The sequence below is a fragment of the Oreochromis aureus genome, linkage group 18 (assembly GCF_013358895.1).
Source record: "Oreochromis aureus strain Israel breed Guangdong linkage group 18, ZZ_aureus, whole genome shotgun sequence".
In the NCBI taxonomy this organism is placed as follows: domain Eukaryota; kingdom Metazoa; phylum Chordata; class Actinopteri; order Cichliformes; family Cichlidae; genus Oreochromis; species Oreochromis aureus.
The window spans coordinates 24,892,041-24,909,437 of record NC_052959.1 but is presented as its reverse complement, the minus strand read 5'-3'; the positions used below and the strand labels follow the sequence as shown (position 1 = coordinate 24,909,437).

Genomic DNA, 17,397 nt, shown 5'->3' with positions numbered 1-17,397 from the left:
CAAGATTCTTTATTTGTCACGTGGATGGTTATGCAGGTATAACACGCAGTGAAATGTGACCTGATACGCTCCTCGACTGTGCAAAGAAAAAAGAGAGACAGACAGACAGAACTTTATATACAGTGAATGAGTATATACAGAGAGGACATTACGTGCAGCAAGTGGGTGAGTTATGTACATTATATAAATAGAAATAAAATAAAATAAAATAAATACTTTTATTTGGTTCATAGTACACTTCTTTCTCTTTGCAGTGAAACTTTGAAATAGTCTTTTTATCTACTGCTCAATATTTATTTTATTTTTTTCCCAGGCCAGTAGATCTTTTTTTTTTTTCTTTTACGTTTTATTTATTTCCCAAAAAACACTTCTCAAAGTGTTTTGATCTTTCTACACTGCCAAACAACAATCTTCTGTATTTAGTTTCAATCTCTTTAAAATACTTATTGTTTTTGGGCTAAATCATTCTTATTTTGTTTTTAACAACCCTGTGTCCCGAGAAAGGGACATTTTGGCTTTTCAGCACCATGCAATGGTAACTTTATTATGTTCTGCTATAAAACACAATGCACTGTTTGAACATAAAGACGGCCTTTAAAAAAAGAACAAAGGACTATTTATTCAAAGATGAGGCTTGGTTTTTATACTTATCAGGCTCAAATAATGCCAAGTAGCAGTGAAAAAGGTTAAATCTACATGTTTATCATACATGTTTGTATGTATTCATACTTTATTGTTTTTTGGTTTAAAAATGTCTTAAAATTGAGATTTAGTTTCAGAAAAATGACAACTTTCATTTACACACTGTACTGAGACTTAAAATATTTGGGCTATTTTTTCCTAACACAGAATACAAATACAAACATTTTGTTAACAAAGCACTTTTTATTTTACCTGTAACAGTTCATATGACAAAAATGTGTTCAATAACCGGTATATACCTCTCATGCTTAGTGCAAAAAGAACTTGATCCAGGTTTATGTTAGGGTTATCCTGCACTGAAACAAAGTTTCCATTTATACAAAAACATTTGCACACTCTCGGCTGGTGTAAAGTTACAGATCCCTGTTGTTGCTGCTGAGCAGTTTGGGGTAGGACGTGCCGATGGATTGCCCGTGCCGACAGACGACCAGCTCCAGTACGTACTCGTCCACTTTCACCACCACAGACGTCATCTTCTCAGTCGACATGAGGAAGATGATGGTGAAGAGAGCGACCTCAAACTCTGGACTGACACCAATGAAGGAGCTACCGACGGGCTTCACCAAGCCTTTCCAACTGAACTGCAGGTTCAGGACGTGGTCGTCCTCATCAGGCTTTAAAAACAGTAAATGCAATTCAGCGACATGTGCAGCTATTTACTTTTCAGTCAGTGCTTTTACAGTAACGAGCTGCTGTATCAGTTTCTTACTGTGTCTTTGTTATCTCTTGCTTTGTAGCCTTTATAGTCCACATGGCCGTGCTTTTCCTGAAGGTAGAACTGCACCCAGTTGTGAAGACCCATGATCTCCCGTCCGTGTTTGGCTTCTCCCACAAACACATGTTCAAATCCACAGGAATCCTCACTGCAATGAAAATAAATCCAACCAGCACACCCAGAGATACTTAAGTTCAATCTCTGAGTGCCGTATGCCCTCATTCATACCAAGATGTCTTATCTACAATGTTAACATTGTGGGGCAGACAGAAGGATAACAGCACAGACGGCAGCAGAGCCTGTGACTCACTTTTAACCCTTGAGTAACCAAGCTTCATTAACGACTAATTTATGAATGACTCCATTATATTTTATACAGGAAAACCTTTCTAATGGCTCTGTGTGTGATTATCATACCTATGCTGTTTTATTGTAATTAAAAAGATAAGTTAAAAAAGCACAAACTGTAGGAAAAGATGGCATTCATTTAGATTGCTGTCACATCTTATAAAACAAATTGTCTTTGTTTCAATGCAACTAGAAAAATAACACATTTTAAATGTTAAATTAAATAGAGATTATAACCTCTGCACACTGTCTCAATACAATGAAACAATGTTTCCTGTCATTGATCCAGGTATGCAGAGCTTTCAAAATTAAAAATTCAAGTAAAAATGAAAGGGTGAATTATGTATTACAGTATGTTAACATAATTTTAACACTCAAATGTAGATAATCTAGTGACTCTAATCAAGATATTAGAATTAAGTTATCACACTCTGTTGTTCATCCTGTGCAACTATCAAAATGAGATGAAAACAAAATAAAGATGACAATAAAAACAAAGCCTATAATGTTAAATATCAGTCTTTTCATTGTGCTTGCTACTCTGGGGCCAATTTCTGGAAGCATTTTTTATTTATGACTAAAAGTTTCACAAAAACAGATGTAAGTATTTGGTTAACCTCAGGAAGATTTAAATACATGTACTTTATTGTTAGCCTTTTCAGACTCAAAGCAACTGTTAGTTAACACTGAAAAAACAAAAATAAACCCAAAACACATTCAGGGAACACTTTGTTTTATTCTTGAGTTATTCACTAATTCTTGAGTTGTAAATTCATCTGCTCGTTCTGCTCCAGACCTGGATCTCATTTAAATTTGCCTTTAACCATTCATTCAAACCGGTATGTGGTTCCCTTCCTTCTCTTTTAAACATTGCAGCAGCGCCCCCTGTTGTTACAGTTACTCACCCTCCGCTCCTGTCCCTGTGGTACAGGCGGAACCACATGTCATACAGCTGTCTCTTGAACTGCGCAGGGTCTGATGGTGACTTCCCCTTCTTGACCAGATACTGGTGAGCACACTAAGAGTAAAAACACAGTAACGCACTTTGAAATTTCAGACATCCGAGTAAAAAATGTGACCTATCAGTAGTATTGGAATAAACCATCGTTACATTAGAAAATTAATTCTTAGCCTTGAAAAACAACAACAACAACAAAAAAACGGATCCATGCCTGGAATGAAAATTCGAGCTGGCATTGATCAAAAGATCAAAAGTGCCTGGAAAATAAAAAGACCCCCCCAACGCAAACTTAAACACAACACTGAAGTTAAAGTAATGAGTCACAAGAAAACCTAATCTTACTACAATAAACTAATCTCTATTTGAACTCCTACACAATCAGGAGATGATAAACTAAACTTGACACACAGGTTCATCTTTGGCCCCAGAAGGTTCTTATCTATATCAGATATTCTAATGTCATTGTGTTGCCTGGCAACCACCGACGGGCAGACTAAAATGACTCATCGTTTATGTACCTATATAACATCTTATGAAATCATAGTATGGCGTCATTTTTGTTTCATTACACAACATCTGTTTTTTTTCATATACTCAGTGTTACATTACATCATTTTGGACATTAATTTATGAAGTCAAAATTCCTGTATTTAGAGACTGCATTTAAAGTCTACTCTTGGATACATAACTTTATAAATGGTATCAAAAAAGTGGCATTTCAATCCATGTGAATTAGTTAAGCCTACAAAAAAACAGTTCATGCATTTTTGTCAGCTGTATATTATTGACATGCACATAAGGCATGTAAACTACAATGAAAATTATAAATCTTTTTTTTTAAATAAATGTGTGTCAAGCGAACAAAATTTTGCAGTTATAGTTAACTGCAATTACACTACGTGTACAGTTTTCATTATACACTTAAAGTGTGCTAGCAGTGTCTGGCTGATGAGTGCAGAAGTTCATTTATTTTTAGATAACTGTTTGTTGATGTGGTCCCTTGACTGTAAATTCATTATTCTGTATATAAGCATAAAACGACTTCCATATTTGTCTGCTGTTTATTTGTTTTTAACATCTACCACACCTCTTTTTTACTTTTCTCTAACCGATCAGTAAACAACAGCTTAAATTATTTCTGAGATCACGCCCTCCTATGAATCCGCTGTACCTTCATGACATCCGTCTCCACGACGGCATCGATAAAGAGCTTGTTCTCTTTGAGCTCTTCTGAGGTGACCGTCTCTGACACGCCTGTGGACATCTCATAGTTGTCCAGCAAGCTGATGAAATCTGAACAAAAAGGCGTAACCTCGTTAAACTGTTTAATCGCTGTTGTTCCAAATAAACATAATAAAGAAAGCATTTATAGACCTGACTCATACTCACATTCATATGTCTTAATACTCTTGAGTTTTTCTTCATTGACATATATGAAGAGTGGAGCTTTGGCCTGGTCTCTGGCAAAGTTACTGCCCTGAGCCACATAACCTGCCTTCCCCTGAATATAAAAACACAAACATTCAGCAACACGTTAAAACTGAACAAACAACTATGAGGATTCATAAATACTGTTGATGCACCTGGTGGCTTAATTGACATGTAAGCAGCTCATAAAAGCATCATCCAGTTTCAATGCTAAATACACTTAAGCAGCTGCTTGACGACGCCAACTTCACTGAACATACACACACCCACAACCACCTATAACTGAACACACACACAATGGACAAAAACAAACAAATGGCCGACTGTACCCTCATACACACAATAATAACATGGACTGAACCACCACTCACACCACTAGCACTTTATATACCCACTGTAGAAATTAGCCACATATCTCACTGATCTAAACTGCATGACTGTAAATGCTGTATAGACAATCGTTCTGTACAATACAATAATTATAGTTCTACAACTGTTTACAACTTGTATAGTTCACATTTCATATTTCTGTATAGTTTTCATATTTATATCCTGTTCATAGCCTGTACATAGCTTGTACACTCACTACAGCCTGTACTTATATAATAGACCCATTTTTATATTATTGCTAATATATATTTTGTAATATATCTATATTACTGCTAAAGCACTTTCTGGATGGATGCAAACTGCATTTTGTTGCCTTGTACTTGTGACATGTGCAATGACAATAAAGTTGAATTCTATTCTATTCTATTCTATTCTATTCTATTCTATTCTATTCAACTACTTGAAACACTGAAGGAAAAGAATTAAGATAAAATTTACGAGTGGGCTGTAAGGCAACAGTGCTAAACACCATGACTCATCCTTCATTTCTTGCTTTAGCTTTTTGTGGCACTAGCCATTAAATATGGGCCTAAAGTGAAGGTACAAACTAGAAAATCATCTCCTCACACCTGGCACTGTGTGACGGGGAAAATGTGCAACAAATCAGAAATGAGCCGGGCTTAACTTTTTACAGCACTGAGTGTGATGGAGCACTCAAACCAACCACTGCAAAGTTAATCTTACTGGTTATCTCCAAAAGTTTATTTCTGTTCATGTGGACGTAGCGTTTTCAGTGGGAGAAAGTGCTGAGACTGAAGAAGTCACTTGGATGAGTGACAAAACGTTTCTCCCACTGAAAACCTTACGTCCAGATGAACAGAAATAAACTTTTGGAGATTTACTTACCTGGATGATTGAGTATGCATCAAGACGTCTTACTAGTTATTATGTTATGACTAAGTGTTATGTGTTATGACTCCAGTAATCTGCACTGACAGCTAATTGATGGAATAGGAATCCTTGTGGGGGCATGATGGTTTGACCGGACTTAACAATGACAGCACATTTATCATTGTGTGAATTCTATTTGCCGTCTTTAGTGTTTTGTAACATAATTTCATTGGGGATTATTAAAGTATTCTGATTGTGATTCTAATTCTGATTTAGCTTTAAAATGTCTAAAATTAAATTTGCTTTGTCATAGAACTCCAAACATTCAGATTTATTTACTGCAAAACCTTTCAATCTGTTCAGTTTCATTATAAAACAAATTAAAAAACAAAACTTTTTTGTCAAATAACATTCAGAATTACTTGTCACTGAGCAACAACGCTCACAGAACGTCACCACTTTAAATGTTTGGATATACATTAAAACACCTACACTCCAGAACCCCATCAGGCTTCCAGTCCACACAAAGGTTTGCATTTATTGCATGCATCAGTGACTGCCTGCTTTGCATTGCAGAAAAGCTGCAATGGCCTTTTAGCACTGACCTGGAGGGAAATCCTGTAATCGGTCCCAGGTCTCAGGCGGTTTTTATCCAGGTGCCAGAGCTGGTTGAGTACCTTGGTGAGGTCCTGATCGGCCTTTTGACTGTTAAAAAAAAAATAAATTAATTTTAAAAAACACAGGCAGACAAACATGGTGAATTAAGTAGCAGGCCTAAAAACTGCAGTGTATGTGTGAACGGAAACATGGACATGGAACAGGAAGACATGCACAGGGTTGACGTGACAGAGAAGGACGCTAGGTACAGGCTGCGAGGCAGATGACCTGTTTTGCCGACCCTTAAAAGAAGAAGAAGACAACGAAGAAGACGAAGAAAAGAAGAAGAAAGAAATGACTAACCGGGGTGTAATGTTCACATGTTTTTGCTATTTCTTCTGTCCTCAAGTAGAGTTTTACAGATGAACACACTAAAATAACTTCTCTCAGCATATACTTGCTCCCACTATTCAGATTAAAAGAGAAGTGACTTCTCACGCTGTCTATGCACTGAGAGGAACTGGAGTGAATGGACAGTCTGTTTACTTTATTGTTTTTCATAGCTACCATGCAGTTTGGGATAGTCCTCCTTTCTCTTTTGAACTACTGGTGATGAAATCTGCCGTGACAATCTTGTTTTCCCTACTCATGTGACTAATTCTTTCTGCGAAAAGCAGTTAACAGGAAGTTAACTGCTCTTCTTAGAATGAATTAGTAAGGTATACAAAACGAAAACGGCGTTTCCAAAACAAACTTACTCCTGTGCCTCAGTCGAAAGCAGCTTGTACAACTGTTTCAGGATGTGTGTAGTTTTTTTTTTTATTCTCAGTTACTTAGGTTTAAAACATAAGATGTCTGTGATACAGTTAAAGACATATTCATCTAAATCATAAAAACAGTTTCTCACATAGCAACAGCAGTGCTTAACTGTGTAAATGACTCACATATCTATACAGCCGTGCACAATGATTCTCCATTAAAACCCAGTTTGTCCGACACAGGTGATCTAAATAATGTTTTAATTAAGTGAAGACTCTTGACTTCAACACAAGCAGCAGCTGAAGGCTTTGTGTTGTCTCCTATCACATGTTACGCTGTAAGTCTTCTCCTTTGTTAGACAGCACAATAGCGCCAGAGGAAAACTATAAAACCAGTGGGGAAAACTTCAGCTTCAGCTCTGAATAATGACCCCACCTCCATCATTAGGTTACAGCTACATGGATCAGTGAATGTGTGAGGGCTGTAATGTGAGACAAAAACATAACTTAAAGATGCCACTAAAACGATAACATCTCTGCTTTAGTTTTCTTCAAAAACATCAATAAATGCTAATGCACTTGCACTCAGGCGGACTAACAGCCACACCCTGCTGCCCTGTGAATGAATGTCTGACACGTTGAAAAACGTTGAGCGAGAAGCAGGTGACAGGATGGAGCACATACTGAGACAGAAGGTCCTCTGTGTTTAGCCTGAGTACAGGAAGGAGCGGCTACAGTTTTATTACAGCAGAGGAGGCTCTATGAAGTTCTCCATGTCCTGTTTGTTCTGTTGTATAATTCAACCCACTAATCATTCCCAGACCCCGCTGCAGGCTCCACTTATGCACACAACATCCACGCAACAGCTGCACAGAGCGTAGTTTGCACTGAGGAACACCGGACTTTATCGCGACAAAACTATCGAGGAGAACCATCAAAGGTGTGACGTTACAGTGTAGCTACATGTTTACATCAAACAGGTCTCCGTTAGACGGAAACAAACGCGTTAAAACGGCCGAAAAGCGGCTTAAAAGCGACAACACGCAAATTTAAATTTCTCTGAAAGTTGAGAAGACGCTTAAAAGCACAAGTCATCCTTCTGCGTGTGCGTTATTTTAATCTCAGACTCACCTTCTCGACATGATTTCGTGAGAGGAAAAACTCACTGAGACTTCTCACAACCTCTCCGAAAAACTGCCGAAGGGATGTGAACTCGGCCGTCAATCATGACGTCTCCAGGGGAGCCAGCCAATTACAAAACAGGAGAGTAAACACTGCTCTCCACCCCTCCCCTCCCCTCGCTCGTCAGACGTGGGATTAATAAATTACAGTAATTTTGCTCTCTATCCTGATAAACTCATAACGCAAACTTTTCATTGTCTTAAAGTAAACTCGTTATCGATGTCAATCCAGCAGTTCTGTGTGAGAAAAGGTGTAATCCTCTGAAACAGGAAAAATAAGTAACATGCGGAGGTTTTAGGGTCATAACAATACTTTTTAGCCTCACTTGGAATTCACACGCACTTGCAATCACTTTTAAAGGCATATGTTTTGACAATCAAATGCATTCAATTAATTGTTATAATCATCAACTACTATTATCAGTAAGTGTGAGCTCAAATATAAACGTAGAAGTTTCGGGAGTTTTATGATAATTTGGGCAATTAATTTGGAGGCAAAGGCATCTGTGAACCTTGCAGTCATTGAGTCGACCAAGAACCCCTCTGTATACCAAAATATTCTAGAGTCATATGTGAGGCATAGCTGCCTGACAGCTAAAACCTGGGTGAAATCGTGTCAATTAACAGCACGAGCAGCAGCATATCTACAAAAGAATGGCAGAAAAAGAAAAGAATTAAATGAAAAGACCCAGCCAAAGTCCAGATCTCATCCTGATTGAAATGGTGCTGTGCAAAAATGAATGCTGGGAAACCTCAATGAATTGAAGCAGCACTGTAAAGAAGAGTGGGGGCAAAATCCTGCCACGATCATGTGAGAAACTGATAAAGTTTTACAGAAAACAAGTACTTCAACTTATTGGTACTAAAGGTGGTTCAACAGGCTGCTTCTGCATTTTCTCTCAGTTTCTATTAAATAAATAACAACACTGTCTAATGTTTTATATGTTGCTGATCATCTGAGCTTGTACTGGTGGCAAGGAACAAGTGATTTTTGTATTATGTCCTGATACATAAAACCTTAAAACTGGAAGGGGCGTACTCTTTTCTTTTCTTTTTTTCTTTTTTTTTTCTTTTTACCATGACTCCATATAACATTATAGAAAATCAGGCAAAGATTAGTCTTAGTTTCTCCTGTGGTCCCTTGGAATAATTAAATTTCCCACCAGTCTTTTAGAGTGTCTCTGAATGTAAAAGATACAGGCTGCTCCAAAATCAACGTAAAAAAACATAACTGAACGATGTCGACTTTTATTTTGAAAAGTCCCCTCCCTGTTGGACATTTATTCCTCCCGCTGCCTCAGCAGAGCAGCAAACATTATCAAGGACAGCTCCCACCCTGGCTTCGACATGTTCAGCCTGTTTCCCTCAGGGAAGCGCTACAGGTGCATCAGCACAAAAACCCACAGACTCAAAAACAGTTTCTTCCCCAAAGCCATAACCACCCTGAACTCACACATGCACCGATAACACAGCCCCCCACTTCCCACTTCCTCTATGGACCACCACTATTTATACCAATTCTATGTGCAATAACTGTATATACATAACACCATTTATACCAATTCCATGTACAATAACTCAACTGTACATACATAACACTATTTATTACATATTACTTACGGCTTGTAAATTGTACATTTTATATATATATACACATCTTCTTCCATATGTTAATACTGTCCATATGTATATAGCGCTGCAGAACTGTACACCCCCCACAGCATGTTTACACTGAGTAGGAGATGCTCTGTATCTCATTGTACAACTGTATAGTGACAATAAAGGCATTCTATTCTATTCTATTCTATTCGACTTTTATTTTGAAAAAGCCTTAACGACAAATGGGAAGAAAGTGCTTTTGCGCAAGCGCAGTAACTCCACATGTTATTTTGGGACTGAACGTGTGTTTAGCTAAAAAGAGTTACCGTTATCGCGTGCGAGTATTCGCACCACGCTGTTTACTGTCCTTGCGTTTCTCGCGTTGGTGTTCTGTTAGTATTTTAGCAGCTGTTACACAAACTGCTCGAGGAAATCTGCTCAGAAAACCGGTAAATTTTAAGGAAGGCTAATTAGCTGGCTAGCTGAGCTCACTGTAGTCCAGCAGCATGGCAGCTGTGTTGGAGCTGGTCGCTGGCAGCTATGAACAGATCACCTTCGGTTATCAAGTAAAAACTGACGAAAAGGTAAGCTGGAGTCTCACAAAGCAACGACCCGTGTGTCACATAAAGGGTGTGATGTTAAGTGGTAATAATAACAAGCTCAAGTGTTTGTTGGTTGGATGATGAACATTATGATTTCCATTAAAAAATATATTAAGGCATAGAAAATTGTTTTTAATAGGTTTTCAATAACTAGTCACAAAAAAATCAAATAGAATACAACCTAATTAAAAAGGGCACTAAACTAGAGAAATGTTTACCGTTATAACTATAGCTGCTCAAAAGGCTGCATTGATTTTGCAATCATATACTTTCTTTAAATAAAATCAGTAAAAAACGATGAAATTGTTTAGTTTTTTCCCCTCCTTTATACTTGTCATGATTTGTATCCAATACAGTATTTGTTTGATTTTGAAGCACATTCATTGGCCAGTATATGAAAGGAGTGTAATGTAAGAAGTTCCCTGACTCACTCCTTTTTCTCTAACAGTCTGTGGATTAAGTTATATGCAAATAAATTGTTTTGTTATAAAAAGTTTTCTCTAAAATTAATTGTCATGCAGGAGTGGACAGCCAAAGCAGAATTCACACATCACGCTCACACAGCTTCAGTATCCGCCGTGGCTGCCAGTGAGAGGTTCGTCGTGACGGGGAGCAAAGATGAGACCATCCAAGTGTACGACATGAAGAAAAGAATCGAGCACGGTGCTTTGCTGCATCATGATGGTGAGTTTGTAAAGTTGTAATTAGTCTGTTTGAGTTCTTCAGTTAAACATCAAAAACACCTAATATAGAAGTGACCTGTTGAATAATTCAAAGTACGTCGACTTGATATTTTGTGATTTTTAAACACACTCAAATTTGTCCGTCTTCATTCACAGAAAACATTTTATTTGTGATGGAAAGAAGTGGATATAAGTTGGTGTTTATGTAGAGCTTTTCTAGTGTTACTGACCACACAGGCCACGTTCGGTGGCTAGATATGAGGAATGGATGTACGCATCCCTGACCTGTTTAGAATCGCCTGTTAAGCTGATGCATAAGTCTTTGGAGTGTGGGAGGAAGCCAGAGTACTGTTGGATTGTGCAGATTCCACACAGAACAGTCCTGGCCAAGCAGTAGATTCAAACCAGGAAACTTCTTACTGTAAAAAGCAGATTTGCCTTTTGCTGTACCTGCGGTGCAAGAAGTTTGAAAACCAATCTTTAACAGAATAGTTGGTGTGTTTTTTCTTCTCCCTATGGGTGCAAATGTTTTCTTTAACATTTTTTAAGATATTTATATACAAATAAACCATCATTTTTTGATTTCAAACAAAAAAGCTGTTAAAACACTTTCTGTGGTAAAGAAAGTGTTTTAAATAGCACCTTTCTAATACAACTCGGGGTTTATTATCTCTACCACCTGAGCCACAGCCAGCTGGCATCTATAAAGTGCATCTGGATCTGGATTTTAATGTAAAAAAAGTAATGTTTTGTTGGTCATATTAATTTTTTAATCCTTTAGATTTATTTCCTAAATATTTTTTTTTAATATTTTTTTTTTTATTGTTTTTTTGATGGACTGAAGAGTCTGTTTATTTCGAATTATTTTGTCAGCAATTTGAATTAACCTGGGGTTTAGAGTGTTTTTGTTTTTTTTGTGGTGCTGACTGACTTCCTGCACAGGCACCATCACTTGCCTCGAGTTTTATGGGACATCTCACTTACTGAGCGGAGGAGAGGACGGACTCCTGTGTGTGTGGAGCACGAAGAAGTGGGAGTGTCTGAAATCCATCAAAGCTCACAAGTAAGCGCACAGAAAGGTGGCACAGACACACGGAGAGGGTTACTTCTTTATGTTTGGTAGCATCGTCAGTGTTGCCTTGTGCTGTGATGTCTTTCAGAGGTCATGTGACATCGCTGTCCGTCCATCCGTCTGGGAAGCTTGTGCTCTCAGTTGGGACCGATAAGACACTGAGGTAAATTTCACATCTCTCTTTAACGGTAGATGACTCCAACGATTTGTTGGAGAAACAATGACGGCTGTTGTGTCTTTGTATCCATGCAGAACGTGGAACCTCATTAATGGAAGATCAGCGTTCATCAAAAACATAAAACAGAGTAAGCTCTACTTTAACCTTTTGAGCAGTGAGGAAATAATTGTTGACACATGTAGGCCTCAAACCTGTGTTCTTTACACACGTGACAGATGCACACATTGTCAGGTGGTCACCAGACGGGGACAGATACGTGGTCGTGATGAACGACAAAGTGAACATCTACGAACTGGAGACGGCCACTGTGACGGGAACGGTCGCAAACCCCAAAAGGATCGCGTCTGTCAAGTTTTTAAACGTGAGCTCCCTGACCATGACATATTATCCAATTAGAATAGAGCATGGAAACGCAGAAAAGACGTTCCACACTCCACTCTTGTGGAAAAACAACCACCGCTTATCTTTCAGAACTCCATCCTGGCCGTTGCAGGAGACGATGAAACTGTGAGGTTGTGTGATGTGGAGAAAGCAAAATGGGTGTGTGAGTTCAAAGCTCACGAAACCAGGTGAATTCATTCATTCATTGTTTCCCCACCAATCATGCATAGATCATACCGTCAATATTCTGATACGCGTGATGATGGGAGAAGAAGTCAGCTTATCTTTGTGTCCGTTTGTGATTTCAGAGTGAAGACGGTCGACAGTGTGAATGTGGATGATTACTCTGTGGTGGTGACTGCTTCAAATGATGGTTTCATCAAAATGTGGAAAATTCATCTTAAAGAGGTAGGCTGTGTCTGATATTAGCTTTCTGGAGAACATGCATTTTGGGTTAATGTGGAAATGGACTTGTTATAGACTACAAGCCATTCAGAACCACAGACACATTCATACAGTGCCTTTATTCTGGGCTTTTGTGCACTTTTTACCTGTCATACTCACAAATTTGGGGTTAAGTATTTTGCACAAGGACACCAAAAAAACAGCAACTGTGTCCTCAGCATTTCTCTCCTGGAGCATTTTTTTTTTTTTTAGTCAACTAAAAGATAGATGTGGATTTTTTCTATTTTTTTATTTTTTTTTAACATTAAAATTGCTGACAATATTAGTAATACAATAAGATAAAAAATATCTTGATGGGTTTCTTTTAACAAGAACAAACTCAAACTGAAGTGTGTTTAAAATAAAAATTATATATTTATGATTATCCTGCTGAGCTCCTGATCGTCTAAAACTTCTGCTGACCACCAGGAGCTGGAATCTCCCACTCTCCTTGGGGAAGTGAACACATCAGCCAGACTGACATGCCTTGCTGTGAGGAGAACTTCACCGATGCAGCAGCAGATCGCTGAGGAAGAAGCACCTCAAGCAACAACATCTGAAGGTGAGGTTATGGAAACACTTCAGCTTTATGATGATGATGATCGGTGAGGGGCGTCCTGAGTGCAGCACCTGAATGTGCGACCCACTCTTCGGGGCATCGAGTCACTACCTCACATCCTGTTCTGTCTTCTCCACTTAATATCACTTCCTTTGGGCGAGGGACTGTAAACCTGAGCTAACACCCTGCTCTGTGTTTATCCGCAGACCTACTTCCCGAACTTCTACGGACAAAGAGGGTCAGAATTGCCACGGAAGAAGTCGTCCTGGAAGAGGAGAGCAAGCCCAAGAAGAAGAAGAAAAAGAACAGTGGAAAATAGAATAAAATCTTTTATTGGCTATACACATGTGGATTTTTATTCTGACGACCTGCAGTGTTCTACGTCAAATGTGAACTCATCGCTGATGAAAGAAAAGCAGAACAAGATAGATGATATAATATTTCATAACATTCAAAACACTGGCAGTTCTTGTAGAATCAAACTGAAAGTTACACGTTGAACAAAAGGAAAGCGGACTATAATAAGACCCATGTCCACAAGTTTCTCCAGGCTGCAGACAGACAACTACTCTGTATAAAAGTAGACTTCATAGCACAAACACTGTGGCAAATGCAAAAAAAGTGCCTCGAGTCTGAAGCTACCAATGATAAAATGTACCAGAGCAAATTTAACAAAGATTTATTATTTTTCTCCACAGTACCTTTCTTAAAACAGCTTAGGCTGGACATCTGCCAGCATCTTGGTATGTTGTACAAATTTTTGTTATAGGTGACATAAAGCACAACTGCTGAGTGTATTTTAAAAAAAAAATAAATACATTTTCTGTCCTCGTTAGTCATCTCTTTTCCTCCTGTAGGGGAGTCAGGGGCATTTGGTGGCCCTCTACCAGTCCTCTTGGACTAAAGCACTGTTCAAGATTTCCTCTCCTCTGAAACTCCCGTATTACTTTTAAAGTAAAGTTGCAGTTACATCGAAATTTAGATTTAGTGAGATCTGTAGTATGTTATTTAAGTATTTTTATTTATTTATTTATTTTAAAAAACGAAGGAAATAAGACATTCTATTAATTTGAAAGCGCATGCAAAAGGCACCGGAAGTGAAAGACGTTACTCTCCATTCGGGAAGTTTCTAAGTGACAATCGACACGAAACGACTGTGTTTCAAACTTTTAGTGTGTTTTAATCGGCTGTGTTTGGCTTCACTTTACAGTTACGAGTTAAAGTAACCAGTTAAACCGACCTGTGGTCACCGTGTTAATTAAACTTGCTGTAGGTTTATCGCAGTAGAAGCTGCTGCTTTATGCTCATGGCTGTCGACTGGATTGGGTTCAGCTATGCTGCTCTGGTGTCGGCAGGAGGGGTCGTAGGTTATGTGAAAGCAGGTAGGCGAAAGCCTTTTAGAGTAGACACAAACATTTACATGACATGAACCCTGTTAAAGCGGACTTTAGACACAGATAACCACCTTTACCCTGCCACTTTATTAAGTACATCAAACGTCATTTTACACCAGAGTCATGCTGCCAGTGTATCCACACACACATTTTTGTCCAGCTGACTAAACGCTTCCAGCCTGACCATCTCCAGGCTGATTACTCACATTCTTAAAACAGAAAAACTGCCGGATTTGTAGCTCTTTACTATTATTAGTTTGCTCACAAACAAATATTTCTGTGGTGAAGTTAAAGGCATTTCAAACTTCTTCTATGGAGCAGTTTTCAAATACCTAAATCTACTTAAGATAGGTGAATTAATTTTTTTTAAGCCAAACATTTGCTCCTATGTCCTCAGGAATACAGAATGCCAAAGGTGTAGCTGAACGTCAACATAAAATCCTGAGAGCTTGAATTTGCTTGAAAAAACACAGCCAAGCACAGCCTACAGTATCATATCTGAAGAAAAGTTAATATTTTTGGTCACAGGCAGCATCCAAACACTCGGAGTGTATATTCCAGTACTTGGAAAACTGATTTTGTGAGAGAACTTAAATTTCACAAGTGTGTCACACATTGGCTAAATAAAATAGGAGCGAACTATGACTCCAGGGCTATAGAAGTAATCAAGCGTGAAAAATGATGAAAAATCATATTAAATTTGGTAAATAAACATGTATTTAACCTGTAGTGGAGTTGTTACCTTGGAGAGTTACTAAGGTTACATGGGTCAAGGTGTGAGTTGGGTTTCAGTCACCTCAAGATTGGGTGATAGGTGACTGATAGCTGGTGTTGTAAGCCACTGCCTGTTTTATGATTGTTGTTCAAAGTGGACATAGATGGCGACCTTTACTCCTCTCTCAAACTGTCTGCTTTAGCTCAACTGTCTCAGATATGGAAGCTTGTTTCTGCCACTAGAGCAGAAGAGTGAAAATTTCAGGTTAGTATTTTGAAATTTCGACTCACTCAGAGATAAATCGACTTAGCGGTACCTGGAATTTTGGCCATACTTTTTACCCCTCAGCCATAAAAAGCTGGTGGGGTATTGTCGTCACCTTGCTGGGTGGGTGGGCACCATGGACGAGGCGACCTGGGTTTTCAAATTGATACCATAGATGCATCTACTAGGAGGCTGAGGGGTTGAAATGGCAGCCACCAGTATTTTTAGGCTTTGCATGCATTTTTGTTTTTATATCAACCTACTTGTATCTTGGATATGCATTTTTATTTAATAGCATAGTGGTTTACATATCTGTCCAACAAGTAACAGATCCCAGGTTCAGTGCTGTGAGGAGACACAAACCCCTTTGAGGTTTGTCAGGAAGGGTGTCTGGTGTGTGGTAGGGAAAAAAATTCCCAAATCAAACATGTGGAACTACTCACTTGAACAAGGGAAGAGCCGAAATTAGCTTGTTGTTATTGTTTGGGACTGTAAATGGAAATTAACTAGTAGCTAAATCAGCACAAGGTGTCTTTTTTCACACAAGCTCAGTGTGTTTGTGGTTAATTCCTGATAAATATGTCTTTCAAATGTAAGCTTTGCAGATAAAATCTAGAAACTCATCATAACACAAGCATTCAGTCTCTAAGGTAGATTTTGAAGTAAAACCTTGATGGAAAAACAAAATCATCATTAAAGCCTTCATGAAGAGCGCAGTTGCTGAATTATGGCTAGCTGTGCATTTGTAGTGCAGCTCTGAGTGCACACTTAGCTGCTTTACCTTTACAAGGCATTCTGGGAAATGTAGGTCAGTGGTCAACATTAAGGGGGGTGTTTTGATGACAGCTAACAGCGTCTCCTCCACAGGCAGCGTCACCTCTCTGGTCGCAGGGCTCCTGTTTGGCGTGCTGGCTGCGGTCGGCGCTTATCTGACATCTAAAAACCCCAGGAATGTGTGGCTTTCAGCAGGTGAGTGAGTTCAGGTGTTAAACAGCTTAAACGAGTTCAGTTTCCCGAACTTGGCAAATCTTTGCTCTTCCTTGAATGCAGGCACTGCAGGAACTCTCTGTGTGGTGATGGGACTGAGATTTCTCGGCTCCTGGAAGTTCATGCCAGCTGGTTTGATGACTTTATTGAGGTAAAGCACAGTTTCTGTCAAACTGTACACATTTCCCTGCTCACTGATAATATATTTTAATATTCTGCACCTTGTAGGCTGTTTTCAGACATTCAGTGATATACATTTGTTATGTTTTCAGTTTGCTGGTATTGATGAAGACCTTCGCTGGAATGAGAAAGACGCAATCACACAAATCTTGAGCTAAAATAAGCATTTTCAGTGAGTCTGTAAATACATAAAAGATCAAACTTACAGCATTCCTCACCATTTATTTTCTTACTACAGTCGTACGTTTTATAAAAAGTGTAGAGTGAAATGGGATCATATAGAAAGGGCTTCCTGGAGCCTGTCCTGCCTCAGATCACATAGCCGTGGTATCAATTATTTTTTCTTTATTGTATGAAAAACATTTTTAAATAAAGTTTTTGGTTGTGCTTAAATGTGATTTTTTGAGCCAAATAAAAAAACCACCATG

At 38.6% G+C, this 17,397-nt stretch overlaps 3 protein-coding genes across 3 annotated transcripts; 2 read left to right on the top strand and 1 right to left on the bottom strand.

Moving 5' to 3' along the window:
• Positions 1-865: 865 nt before the first annotated feature.
• On the bottom strand, positions 866-7,953 carry si:dkey-222f8.3 (uncharacterized protein LOC561722 homolog). Its single transcript, XM_031731127.2, has 7 exons — positions 7,862-7,953; positions 5,981-6,080; positions 4,116-4,227; positions 3,898-4,019; positions 2,671-2,783; positions 1,412-1,565; positions 866-1,316 (listed from the first exon to the last, which is right to left on the bottom strand). The coding sequence occupies exons 1-7, from the start codon at positions 7,870-7,872 to the stop codon at positions 1,056-1,058; spliced, it is 873 nt and encodes a 290-aa protein (XP_031586987.1). The 5' UTR covers positions 7,873-7,953; the 3' UTR covers positions 866-1,055.
• Positions 7,954-9,774: 1,821 nt separating this feature from the next.
• On the top strand, positions 9,775-13,771 carry pak1ip1 (PAK1 interacting protein 1). The gene is made up of 10 exons (XM_031731033.2): positions 9,775-10,094; positions 10,634-10,796; positions 11,738-11,858; positions 11,956-12,030; positions 12,120-12,172; positions 12,261-12,406; positions 12,517-12,614; positions 12,735-12,834; positions 13,300-13,432; positions 13,636-13,771. The coding sequence occupies exons 1-10, from the start codon at positions 10,017-10,019 to the stop codon at positions 13,746-13,748; spliced, it is 1,080 nt and encodes a 359-aa protein (XP_031586893.1). The 5' UTR covers positions 9,775-10,016; the 3' UTR covers positions 13,749-13,771.
• Positions 13,772-14,529: 758 nt separating this feature from the next.
• On the top strand, positions 14,530-17,356 carry LOC116313426 (transmembrane protein 14C-like). Its single transcript, XM_031731129.2, has 4 exons — positions 14,530-14,811; positions 16,670-16,771; positions 16,853-16,940; positions 17,062-17,356. Exons 1-4 carry the CDS (start codon positions 14,730-14,732, stop codon positions 17,120-17,122), a joined length of 333 nt encoding a protein of 110 aa, XP_031586989.1. The 5' UTR covers positions 14,530-14,729; the 3' UTR covers positions 17,123-17,356.
• Positions 17,357-17,397: the final 41 nt, after the last annotated feature.